At 50.3% G+C, this 12,791-nt stretch overlaps 1 protein-coding gene across 3 annotated transcripts in view; it reads right to left on the minus strand.

The window, feature by feature from the left end:
* The window catches only part of MPP1 (MAGUK p55 scaffold protein 1), a 180,244-nt gene that overhangs the window by 88,299 nt on the left and 79,154 nt on the right, over window positions 1-12,791 (minus strand). For all 3 annotated transcript variants that reach the window (XR_013601724.1, XR_013601723.1, XM_078664065.1), the window contains exons 5-6: window positions 5,331-5,399; window positions 86-282 (exon numbers count right to left, since the gene is read on the minus strand). Coding sequence is in view for 1 of the 3 variants with exons in the window: in XM_078664065.1 (XP_078520191.1) it covers window positions 86-282; window positions 5,331-5,399 (266 nt within the window). In the remaining 2 variants the exon portion in view is untranslated. The remainder of the gene's footprint in view (window positions 1-85; window positions 283-5,330; window positions 5,400-12,791) is intronic.

Raw genomic sequence — 12,791 nt, forward strand, 5'->3', positions numbered from 1 at the left:
TTCCTACGGCCCCTACAGAATGTTCCCCAGTACCTCCCCAGCCCCACACACACAAACATACACAGACCTCCATCTTGGAACATACCACTCTTGCAGCTCAGGAGAGGGGAGCAGACCGGCTTTCTCTGTCGCGGAACCTTCCACTCGGCCCTGCCACCAGTTGGAGTCGTCTTTGTTGATGATCTGGATGATGTCTCCTGTCTTGAACTTCAGCCCGGCCTCCTTGCAGGGGATGAGGCTGTCCTGCAAGGGGTCGTAGTTGAACTGGGCTCTCATGTACATCTGGAGGGAGAGAAACACACATGAGTACGATGAGCAAGGCAGGGTCACAGTCGGTGAACTCTATGGAAGGCACACTCATGCCCATGCTTAGGGAGTGAGGTCACAGTGAGTGAACTCTATGGTAGGCACATTCATGTCCATACTTAGGGAGTGAGGTCACAGTGAGTGAACTCTATGGTAGGCCGACTTATGGCCATGCTTAGGGAGGGAGGTCAGGGTCGGTGAACTCTATGGAAGGCACACTCATGTCCATGCTTAGGGAGTGAGCTCACAGTGAGTGAACTCTATGGAAGGCACACTCATGTCCATGCTTAGGGAGTGAGGTCACAGTGAGTGAACTCTGTGGAAGGCACACTCATGTCCATGCTTAGGGAGTGAGCTCACAGTGAGTGAACTCTATGGAAGGCGCACTCATGTCCATGCTTAGGGAGTGAGCTCACAGTGAGTGAACTCTATGGAGGGCGCACTCATATCCATGCTTAGGGAGTGAGGTCACAGTGAGTGAACTCTATGGTAGGCACATTCATGTCCATACTTAGGGAGTGAGGTCACAGTGAGTGAACTCTATGGAAGGCACACTCATGTCCATGCTTAGGGAGTGAGGCCTCAGTGAGTGAACTCTATGGAAGGCACACCATGTCCATGCTTAGGGAGTGAGGTCTCAGTGAGTGAACTCTATGGAAGGCACACTCATGTCCATGCTTAGGGAGTGAGGCCACAGTGGGTGAACTCTATGGAAGGCACACTCATGTCCATACTTAGGGAGTGAGGTCACAGTGAGTGAACTCTATGGAAGGCACACTCATGTCCATGCTTAGGGAGTGAGGTCACAGTGAGTGAACTCTATAGAAGGCACACTCATGCCCATGCTTAGGGAGTGAGGTCACAGTGAGTGAACTCTATGGAAGGCACACCATGTCCATGCTTCGGGAGTAAGGTCACAGTGAGTGAAACTTATGCCCATGCTTAGGGAGTGAGGTCACAGTGAGTGAACTCTATGGAAGGCGCACTCATGGCCATGCTTAGGGAGTGAGGCCTCAGTGAGTGAACTCTATGGAAGGCGCACTCATGGCCATGCTTAGGGAGTGAGGCCACAGTCGGTGAACTCTATGGAAGGCACACTCATGTCCATGCTTAATGAGTGAGGTCACAGTGAGTGAATCTATGGAAGGTACACTCATGTCCATGCTTAGGGAGTGAGGTCACAGTGAGTGAACTCTATGGAAGGCGCACTCATGGCCATGCTTAGGGAGTGAGGCCTCAGTGAGTGAACTCTATGGAAGGCGCACTCATGTCCATGCTTAGGGAGTGAGCTCACAGTGAGTGAACTCTATGGAACGCACACTCATGTCCATGCGTAGAGAGTGGGGCCACAGTGAGTGAACTCTATGGAAGGCACACTCATGGCCATGCTTAGGGAGTGAGGCCACAGTGAGTGAACTCTATGGAAGGCACACTCATGGCCATGCTTAGGGAGTGAGCTCACAGTGAGTGAACTCTATCGAAGGCGCACTCATATCCATGCTTAGGGAGTGAGGCCACAGTGAGTGAACTCTATGGAAGGCACACTCGTGTCCATGCTTAGGGAGTGAGGCCACAGTGAGTGAACTCTATGGAAGGCACACTCATGTCCATGCTTAGGGAGTGAGGTCACAGTGAATGAACTCTATGGAAGGCACATTCATGTCCATGCTTAGGGAGTGAGCTCACAGTGAGTGAACTCTATGGAAGGCACACTCATGTCCATGCTTAGGGAGTGAGCTCACAGTGAGTGAACTCTATGGAGGGCGCACTCATGTCCATGCTTAGGGAGTGAGGTCACAGTGAGTGAACTCTTTGGAAGGCACACTCATGGCCATGCTTAGGGAGTGAGGCCACAGTGAGTGAACTCTATGGAAGGCGCACTCATGTCCATGCTTAGGGAGTGAGCTCACAGTGAGTGAACTCTATGGAAGGAACACTCATGTCTATGCTTAGGGAGTGAGGTCACAGTGAATGAACTCTATGGAAGGCGCACTCATGTCCATGCTTAGGGAGTGAGGCCACAGTGAGTGAACTCTATGGAAGGCACACTCATGGCCATGCTTAGTGAGTGAGGCCACAGTGAGTGAACTCTATGGAAGGCGCACTCATGGCCATGCTTAGGGAGTGAGGCCACAGTGAGTGAACTCTATGGAAGGCACACTCAGGGCCATGCTTAGGGAGTGAGCTCACAGTGAGTGAACTCTATGGAAGGAACACTCATGTCCATGCTTAGGGAGTGAGGTCACAGTGAATGAACTCTATGGAAGGCACATTCATGTCCATGCTTAGGGAGTGAGCTCACAGTGAGTGAACTTTATGGAAGGCGCACTCATGTCCATGCTTAGGGAGTGAGCTCACAGTGAGTGAACTCTATGGAGGGCGCACTCATGTCCATGCTTAGGGAGTGAGGTCACAGTGAGTGAACTCTATGGAGGCGCACTCATGTCCATGCTTAGGGAGTGAGGCCACAGTGAGTGAACTCTATGGAAGGCGCACTCATGTCCATGCTTAGGGAGTGACCTCACAGTGAGTGAACTCTATGGAAGGCGCACTCATGTCCATGCTTAGGGAGTATGGTCACAGTCAGTGAACTCTATGGAAGGCACACTCATGGCCATGCTTAGGGAGTGAGGTCAGAGTCGGTGAACTCTATGGAAGGCACACTCATGTCCATGCTTAGGGAGTGAGGTCACGGTGAGTGAGTGTGCTCTGTGTGCGCAGTGAGGGGAAGGCTATTGTGCTTCTGTTGCAGGGTCTAGTGGTGCAGCCGATGCACGTCTATGAAGGCAGACGAGGATGAGTGTGCTGTGAGGTGCAGACTCAAGGATCACTGTTGTGTACATCTGTGTGGTCTGGAGTAAGAAGACCGCCCTGTCTGTGCACTGGAACGGGGGCCATCTGAAGGGCAGAGTGTCATATCCATAGACAGAATCCCCTTTCCCCCCAGTTAAGAAATTCCCATAGTTCTCTTTAGGGTATCTCATTGCAGTTAGGACCAGGGGACATTGTGCAAGCGGCACAAGGAATTGAAAACATCGTCTGGGGAGAAGATAATAGATAGACATATACATGGAGAAGCAAAGCATGTACATTTGAGTTTGCACTGATCATTGAGGACCAGGGAGGGACCTCTGTCAAGGCTGACATATCACGGTTCAAGAGGCTTTCTGGTGGGACAGGTATGTTCAGAGCTGCTGAGGAAGGAACTGCCCATGCAAGTATTTTTCAACTATCACTTCCTGTATCAAGGAAAGGAGACCCTGACCTCAACTCCAGTGCAGGTCTCTCAGAATGGGAGCCAGGTGGTCAAATGTCTTCTGAGCCTGCGATCGGGTGACCTCCCTCTGGAAGATTGCTTCCAGGGGGCTAGGCTGGACTCAGGGAGGCAGAGAAGGGCCTTTCCTAGTCAGCGGCAGAGACGGTGAGGTGCTGAGCAGTAGCTCGCGAGTTATAAGCCCCAACGCAGGGCTGGATCTTGAGAGAAGAGACGGCCTCCACCAGGCAGTTAGGATGTTGTATTATCTTGTTCTCTGAAGGTCAACTCAAGGCTTTTGGCCCTTCTGGTGTGTGAATGGGAGAGGCCCTAATGGTTCATGGTTGGATACCAATGAGAGGGACACACTCCTGCTTTGACAGTGTAGACTTTAAGGGATAAGACTGACATGCAAGGCTGAATGAGAACCAGGCAGGATGTCAAATACTGGATATTGTTGGAAGATATCACTCTGGCAAAAAGATTCAGAGATCCATATTATTCGGAGTCAGTCCATTATTCAAGTTGGACATGAGGTCTTTCACCTCTTCCAGTTGAGGTAGGACCTTGTGTGAGGTACCACTACAGATGCAGCACATGAAGGCCATTTAATTCCCTGTTGTACAATGTAAACATAAGTAAATATAAGAAACAGTTAACAGTAAATATAGGAAAGCATTGGCCACATGCTGCACCCCATCCCTTCTACTCTGTAAAACAAGAAGACCCTTCAGCCTCATGTGCCTTGCTCTAGACATCAGATCCCATCTGTGGTACATAAAGCCACAAGCCCTGCTCTCCAGTCGAACAGCTTCCGCCTGTTCTCTGCTCAGAAACATCAGAATAAACCAATGAGACACTCAGGAAAGAGCCTGGATCAGAGCAGAGCATGAAGTCCCTTGACTGTTTATCAACCAACCTCAGCAGGCTTCCAAAGGCCAGGTAGGTGCAGGGAAACTTCATGCAGACAGGGACCGCCAGAGCTGTAGGGACAGGTCCCAGGAGCAGCCTTCAATGCACTCAAATACAACATCTGGAGAGTTCAAAAGGGGTCTCCAACATGGAGAAAGCCAGGGAGAGACACTGACCAATCATATGGTAAGTTAGGAGAAAACATTAAAGAAGGACAAAAGCAAGAACAAGGAGGGCTTAAAGAAAGGGCCTGCACAGCCTGGTTTACACAACTAGTACCACTCAGCCAGTCAGCACAGCCATAAAGGATGCCAGCATTGCAAAGAAAGAGCTAAGAGGAATGGCTGCAGACAGCAGGAGATGAGGAGCCAGGGGGTAGAACTTCTAGGTTTTTGGTGCAATGTGGCAACCAGAGTTGATGTGCTGAGCTGCGTGAATGGTGAGAAGAACAACATATCTACGATTCCTATCCATGATCCTGGTTCATTTTGGACCAAGATGCTCGCTCTTCAGGGCGATACCTTCAAGGCCGAAGTCTGAGTGATCCCTTAAGAGCTGACAGGGGGCAGGTGAGAATGTTTTTTATGAAGTCAATAGCCATGATCTTACTCTAAAATACTGAAGTCAAAATGACACGTCTCCAATTGTTCAACTGAAGCAAGTTATTGGAAAAGATTAATAAGTTGGGAATTAAAAAACTGGAAACTCATTCATTCAAATGACATTCACAAACCCTTAACAAAAGGTGGCTTTCTGATGGATTGTGCACCGTAAGAGTATTCCCATAATTCAGAACTGCTGTGTTTGGACAGCTGTGGGAAGCCACACACACCGGCTGCCCAAAGAGGTGAGTCCGTACCTGTAGAGGCGGCAGACGGCTCTGCTGATTCGGGGCCACCTTGAGTGACACTGTCCCTTTGGCCTCCTTCTGCAAGACAAAATGAAGACAAGATTAGAGTGTCACAACCCCCCCAGCCAGCGAATACCGGTTGCACGTCACTGGCACAGCTGCCACTGACCGGTTCTTCTTCGTATCAAGGGGTCCTGCTTGCTTGCTCCGTCCTCAGTGGACCTTCCCGAGGGCCCTGTTTGTGGCCCCTGTCGCTTATTCCTATGCAAGGTAAGTGGTGAGGAGGATTGCTTGTCTTATCCTGTGAGTGTGTGGTGAGCAGTGAGTGGAGTTGGTTCTCTTCTCCAGTGAGTGTGGTGAGCAGTGAAAGGAGTGGCTGGTCTTCCCTAGTGGATGTATTGTAAGCAGTGAGTGGAGTTGGTTCTCTTCTGCAGTGAGTGTGGTAAGCAGTGAGTGGAGTTGGTTCTCTTCCCCTGTGAGTATGTGGTAAGCAGGGAGTGGAGTTGGTTCTCTTCTCCAGTGAGTGTGGTGAGCAGTGAAGGGAGTGGCTGGTCTTCCCTAGTGGATGTATTGTAAGCAGTGAGTGGAGTTGGTTCTCTTCTCCGGTGAGTGTGGTAAGCAGTGAGTGGAGTTGGTTCTCTTTGCCTGTGAGTGTGTGGTAAGCAGTGAGGGGAGTTGGTACTCTTCTCCAGTGAGAGTGGTGAGCAGTGAAGGGAGTTGCTGGTCTTCCCTAGTGGATGTATTGTAAGCAGTGAGTGGAGTTGGTTCTCTTCTCCAGTGAGTGTGGTGAGCAGTGAAGGGAGTTGCTGGTCTTCCCTAGTGGATGTATTATAAGCAGTGAGTGGAGTTGGTTTTCTTCTCCAGTGAGTGTGGTAAGCAGTGAGTGGAGTTCGTTCTCCTCTCCAGTGAGTGCGTTAAGCAGTGAGTGGAGTTGGTTCTCTTCACCTGTGAGTGTGTGGTAAGCAGTGAGTGGAGTTGGTTCTCGTCTCCAGTGAGTGTGGTGAGCAGTGAAGGGAGTTGCTGGTCTTCCCTAGTGGATGTATTGTAAGCAGTGAGGTGAGTTTGTTCTCTTCTCCAGTGAGTGTGTGGTAAGCAGTGAGTGGAGTTGGTTCTCTTCCCTTGTAAGTGTGTGGTAAGCAGTGAGTGGAGTTGGTTCTCTTCTCCAGTGAGTGTGTGGTAAGCAGTGAGTGGAGTTGGTTCTCTTCCCCTGTGAGTGTGTGGTAAGCAGCGAGTGGAGTTGGTTCTCTTCCCCTGTGAGTGTGTGATAAGCAGTGAGTGGAGTTGGTTCTCTTCTCCAGTGAGTGTGGTAAGCAGTGAGTGGAGTTGGGTCTCTTCTCCAGTGAGTGTGGGAAGCAGTGAGTGGAGTTGGTTCTCTTCTCCAGTGAGTGTGGTAAGCAGTGAGTGGAGTTGGTTCTCTTCTCCAGTGAGTGTGTGGTAAGCAGTGAGTGGAGTTGGTTCTCTTCTCCTGTGAGTGTGGTAAGCAGTGAGTGGAGTTGTTCTTTTCTCCAGTGAGTGTGTGGTGAGCAGTGAAGGGAGTGGCTGGTCTTCCCTAGTAGATGTATTGTAAGCAGTGAGTGGAGTTGGTTCTCTTCTCCAGTGAGTGTGGTAAGCAGTGCGTGGAGTTGGTTCTCTTTCCCTGTGAGTGTGTGGTAAGCAGTGAGTGGAGTTGGTTCTCTTCTCCAGTGAGAGTGGTGAGCAGTGAAGGGAGTTGCTGGTCTTCCCTAGTGGATGTATTGTAAGCAGTGAGTGGAGTTGGTTCTCTTCTCCAGTGAGTGTGGTGAGCAGTGAAGGGAGTTGCTGGTCTTCTCTAGTGGATGTATTGTAAGCAGTGAGTGGAGTTGGTTCTCTTCTCCAGTGAGTGTGGTAAGCAGTGAGTGGAGTTGGTTCTCCTCTCCAGTGAGTGTGGTAAGCAGTGAGTGGAGTTGGTTCTCTTCACCTGTGAGTGTGTGGTAAGCAGTGAGTGGAGTTGGTTCTCTTCTCCAGTGAGTGTGGTGAGCAGTGAAGGGAGTTGCTGGTCTTCCCTAGTGGATGTATTGTAAGCAGTGAGATGAGTTGGTTCTCTTCTCCAGTGAGTGTGTGGTAAGCAGTGAGTGGAGTTGGTTCTCTTCCCTTGTAAGTGTGTGGTAAGCAGTGAGTGGAGTTGGTTCTCTTCTCCAGTGAGTGTGTGGTAAGCAGTGAGTGGAGTTGGTTCTCTTCCCCTGTGAGTGTGTGGTAAGCAGTGAGTGGAGTTGGTTCTCTTCCCCTGTGAGTGTGTGGTAAGCAGTGAGTGGAGTTGGTTCTCTTCTCCAGTGAGTGTGGTAAGCAGTGAGTGGAGTTGGGTCTCTTCTCCAGTGAGTGTGGTAAGCAGTGAGTGGAGTTGGTTCTCTTCTCCAGTGAGTGTGTGGTAAGCAGTGAGTGGAGTTGGTTCTCTTCTCCTGTGAGTGTGGTAAGCAGTGAGTGGAGTTGTTCTTTTCTCCAGTGACTGTGTGGTGAGCAGTGAGTGGAGTTGGTTCTCGTCTCTAGTGAGTGTGTGGTAAGCATTGAGTGGAGTTGGTTCTCTTCCCCTGTGAGTGTGTGGTAAGCAGTGAGTGGAGTCGGTTCTCTTCTCCTGTGAGTGTGGTAAGCAGTGAGTGGAGTTGGTTCTCTTCTCCTGTGAGTGTGGTAAGCAGTGGTTGGAGTTGGTTCTCTTCTCCAGTAAGTGTGTGGTAAGCAGTGAGTGGAGTTGGTTCTCTTCCCCTGTGAGTGTGTGGTAAGCAGTGAGTGGAGTTGGTTCTCTTCTCCAGTGAGTGTGGTAAGCAGTGAGTGGAGTTGGTCCTCTTCTCCTGTGAGTGTGGTAAGCAGTGAGTGGAGTTGGTTCTCTTCTCCAGTGAGTGTGTGGTAAGCAGTGAGCAGAGTTGGTTCTCTTCTTCTGTGAGTGTGGTGGCCAGTGAGGGGAGTTGGTTGTCTTCCCCTGTTTGTGTGTGGTGAGTAGTGAGTGGAGTTGGTTCTCTTCCCCTGTGAGTGTGTGGTAAGCAGTGAGTGGAGTTGGTTCTCTTCCCCTGTGAGTGTGTGGTAAGCAGTAAGTGGAGTTGGTTCTCTTCTCCTGTGAGTGTGGTGACCAGTGAGGGGAGGTGGTTGTCTTCCCCTGTTTGTGTGTGGTGAGCAGTGAGTGGAGGTGGTTCTCTTCTCCAGTGAGTGTGGTGAACAGGGCCGGGAGTTGCTGGTCTTCCCTAGTGGATGTATTGTAAGCAGTGAGTGGAGTTGGTTCTCTTCCCCTGTGAGTGTGTGGTAAGCAGTGAGTGGAGTTGGTTCTCTTCTCCAGTGAGTGTGGTAAGCAGTGAGTGGAGTTGGTCCTCTTCTCCTGTGAGTGTGGTAAGCAGTGAGTGGAGTTGGTTCTCTTCTCTAGTGAGTGTGTGGTAAGCGGTGAGCAGAGTTGGTTCTCTTCTTCTGTGAGTGTGGTGGCCAGTGAGGGGAGTTGGTTGTCTTCCCCTGTTTGTGTGTGGTGAGTAGTGAGTGGAGTTGGTTCTCCTACACTGTGAGTGTGTGGTAAGCAGTGAGTGGAGTTGGCTCTCTTCCCCTGTGAGTGTGTGGTAAGCAGTAAGTGGAGTTGGTTCTCTTCTCCTGTGAGTGTGGTGACCAGTGAGGGGAGGTGGTTGTCTTCCCCTGTTTGTGTGTGGTGAGCAGTGAGTGGAGTTGGTTCTCTTCTCCAGTGAGTGTGGTGAGCAGGGCCGGGAGTTGCTGGTCTTCCCTAGTGGATGTATTGTAAGCAGTGAGTGAAGTTGGTTCTCTTATAATAATAATAATAATAATAATAATAAAAACCATTTTTAAAGCGCCTGGTTACACCTGAGACGGTGTGTCCCCGCGCTAAGATATGCTACTACTCCCTAAGAAGGCCGAAACCGGGTCAAACTAAAATCCCGGGCTACAACAAGGCACTTATTTACTTGGGAAAAAGGTACGTTTTTAAATTTTGTCTGAATCTTATTTCGGAGGGCTCCATCCGAAGATTCAAGGGGAGGCTGTTCCAATGTTTACTTGCTAAGAAGCGGAAGGAGCTACCTCCCATCCTGGTCTTGCGGACACGAGGTAGTTGGAATAATATCACTCCGGCAGATCTAAGATTTCGGATGGGGCGATGAATGGTGAGGAGGTTTTGCAGATAGTCTGGGCCTTTTCCCTGGGCGATGCGATGAGCTATACAGAGTGCCTTAACCCCTTCCACGCTCATGACGAGCTGGGCTCGTCATGCAGTAGCCTCCTGCTACGCTGATGACGAGCCCAGCTCGTCATGAATAATGGTGTTTATGAAGTTCCAGCACAGGAGAAAAATCCCCATAGCGTTCAAGGTGTTAAACTTAATGCGCTCCACAATGGGGAGCCAATGAAGTTTGCACAATGCCGTCTTTCCAGATGCCCTGCGTGGAAGATTAAGTACCAGGCGGGCAGCGGCATTTTGGACACACTGTAGTTGTTGAATGCCTTTTTTGCTCAGGCCTAGGAGAAGGGCATTGCCATAGTCCAGATGTGGTGTGACTAGGGCATGAATAAGTTTCTTCCTGGCACCAATGGGGAGCAGGTCAAGAACTTTGCGGAGAGTTTTCAATATTCCAAAGCATTTTCCCATGATCTTACTAATCTTTTGCTTAAAGGAAAGCTCCGCATCTATCATAATTCCTAAATTTCTAACAACCTCCGCTGGGCGGGGGATTGCCCCTAATTCCGTCGGCCACCAGTCCTGCGACCAAGTGGAGGGGGACTTACCAACCACCAACAACTCAGTTTTGTCGCCGTTTAGGCGTAGGCAGTTGCTGTTCATCCACCCTGCCACAGCCCGCATACAGTTGGAGAAGTTAGTGGCTTCCTCAGGCTGGTTGTTGGCAAGTTTAATTATTAGTTGGGTATCGTCAGCATATGTGACGATATCCACACCATAGGCTTCCACAACATGTGCCAGAGGCTCCATATAAATATTAAACAGCGTGGGGCTCAAGCTTGAGCCCTGTGGAACCCCATGTCTCAACTTGCGAAGGGATGATTTATAAGGAGGGCAATGTACCTGAAAACTCCTGTTTTCCAAAAAAGATTTTATCCATTCCAGGGCTGGACCCTCTATTCCCATGTCGGAGAGGCGAGACAGCAGGGTTGAGTGCAGCACGGTGTCAAATGCTGCACTAAGATCTAATAACACCAACGCTGCTGTCTGCCCCTCATCAACAAGTTGTCTTAGACATTCTGTGGAAAAGAGGGCCGCGGATTCGGTTGAATATCCTGCTCTAAACCCTGACTGGGTTGAATGGAGACAAGAGTTCTCTTCAATGAATTTCATAAGTTGCCTATTCACTACCTTCTCCACAACTTTCCCACAAAAGGGGAGGAGAGAGATAGGACGGAGGTTTTGCAGTTGGGAGATGTGAATGTTCGCTTTCTTTTTCAGGGGTATAACCTGTGCGGTTTTCCAAACGTCCAGCACATGACACTCCTGGAAAGAGAGAGCGATTAGATGTTCAATCTGCTCGATCATGCCATCAAAAGCTCCCATACAGCGATTAGGAGAGATTACATCAAGAGGGGATCCAGAATGGATTCCCCTCATAATGGGGAGCAGATCTGACCTCTCAGGGATTAAGAAGTTTGTAAGATGGGACTTGGTAGCGGAAGCATTTGTCACTATCGAGTGTTGAACAGTGAGTCTTCTTCAGTGAGTGTGGTAAGCAGTGAGTGGAGTTGGTTCTCCTCCCCTGTGAGTGTGTGGTAAGCAGTGAGAGGAGTTGGTTCTCCTCTCCAGTGAGTGTGGTGACCAGCGAGTGGAGTTGGTTCTCTTCCCCTGTGAGTGTGTGGTAAGCAGTGAGTGGAGTTGGTTCTCCTCTCCAGTGAGTGTGGTAAACAGTGAGTGGAGCTGGTTCTCCTCTCCAGTGAGTGTGTGGTAAGCAGTGAGTGAAGTTGGTTCTCTTCTCCAGTTAGTGTAAGGTGAGCAGTGAGTGGAGTTGGTTCTCTTCTCCAGTGAGTGTGTGGTAAGCAGTGAGTGGAGTTGGTTCTCTTCCCCTGTGAGTGTGTGGTAAGCAGTGAGTGGAGTTGGTTCTCTTCTCCTGTGAATGTGTGGTAAGCAGTGAGTGGAGTTGGTTCTCTTCTCCAGTGAGTGTGTGGTAAGCAGTGAGTGGAGTTGGTTCTCTTCTCCAGGGAGTGTGTGGTAAGCGGTGAGTGGAGTTGGTTCTCTTCTCCTGTGAGTGTGGTAAGCAGTGAGTGGAGTTGGTTCTCTTTTTCTGTGAGTGTGGTGACCAGTGAGTGGAGTTGGTTCTCTTCCCCTGTGAGTGTGTGGTAAGCAGTGAGTGGAGTTGGTTCTCTTCTCCTGTGAGTATGGTAAGCAGTGAGTGGAGTTGGTTCTCTTCTCCTGTGAGTGTGGTGACCAGTGAGGGGAGTTGGTTGTCTTCCCCTGTGAGTGTGCGGTGAGCAGTGAGGAGAGTTGGTTGTCTTCCCCTGTGAGTGTGCGGTGAGCAGTGAGGGGAGTTGATTGTCTTCCCCTGTTTGTGTGTGGTGACCAGTGAAGGGAGTTGGTTGTCTTCCCCTGTGAGTGTGCGGTGAGCAGTGAGGGGAGTTGGTTGTCTTCCCCTGTGAGTGTGTGGTGACCAGTGAGGGCAGTTGATTGTCTTCCCTTGTGAGTGTGTGGTGACCAGTGAGGGGAGTTGATTGTTTTTCCCTGTTTGTGTGTCCTGACCAGTGAAGGGAGTCGATTGTCTTCCCTTGTGAGTGTGTGGTGACCAGTGAGGGGAGGTGGTTGTCTTTCCCTGTTTGTGTGGTAAGCAGTGAGGGGAGTTGGTTCCTTCTTCTGTGAGTGGTGAGCAGTGAAGGGAGTTGTTTGTGTTCCCCTAGTGGATGTGTGGTTAGCATTGAGGGGAGTTGCATGTGTGCCCTAGTTGGTGTATAGTGAGCAGTGAAGGGAGTAGGTTGTCTTCCCCTGTGAGTGTGTGGTAAGCGTTGAGGGGAGTTGGTTCTCTTCTCATTTGAGTGTGTGATGAGCAGTGTGTGGAGTTGGTTGTCTTCCTTAGTGGGTGTGTGGTGAGCAGTGAAGGCAGCTGCTTGTGTGCCCTTGTGGGTGAGCAGTGAGGGGAGCTTTTGTACTTAGTGTGCGTGGCACCAGGAGGGCAGGTGTAATTGAGGGACATGCGTGTGTGTCAGCATCACACAGTGGTTCTCCTGCATCCTCTACAAATGCACCAACCCTCATCTCCTTGATTTCTGGGTCACTGCTCTGGAGCTGTACAGGTCTGCTGGACCTACAGGGTCCCAAGACAAGGCCTCACAGAGTGGGTATGGCTTTCACCTTCCTACTCGCCCCTACAAAACCACTCACATACCAAAGACCCCTGCAGGCATCACACCTGCCTGCACTTAACACGAGCACCACAGGCCACCCCTGAAGGTCTCAGAGGACTTTACTATCTCTGATTTGATGTGCTTGTCTCACCATCTGCTCACTCACTGCTTCCATCATCAGGTACTGAACTGCCCATC

Source organism: Lissotriton helveticus, chromosome 10 (genome assembly GCF_964261635.1).
Source record: "Lissotriton helveticus chromosome 10, aLisHel1.1, whole genome shotgun sequence".
In the NCBI taxonomy this organism is placed as follows: Eukaryota; Metazoa; Chordata; class Amphibia; order Caudata; family Salamandridae; genus Lissotriton; species Lissotriton helveticus.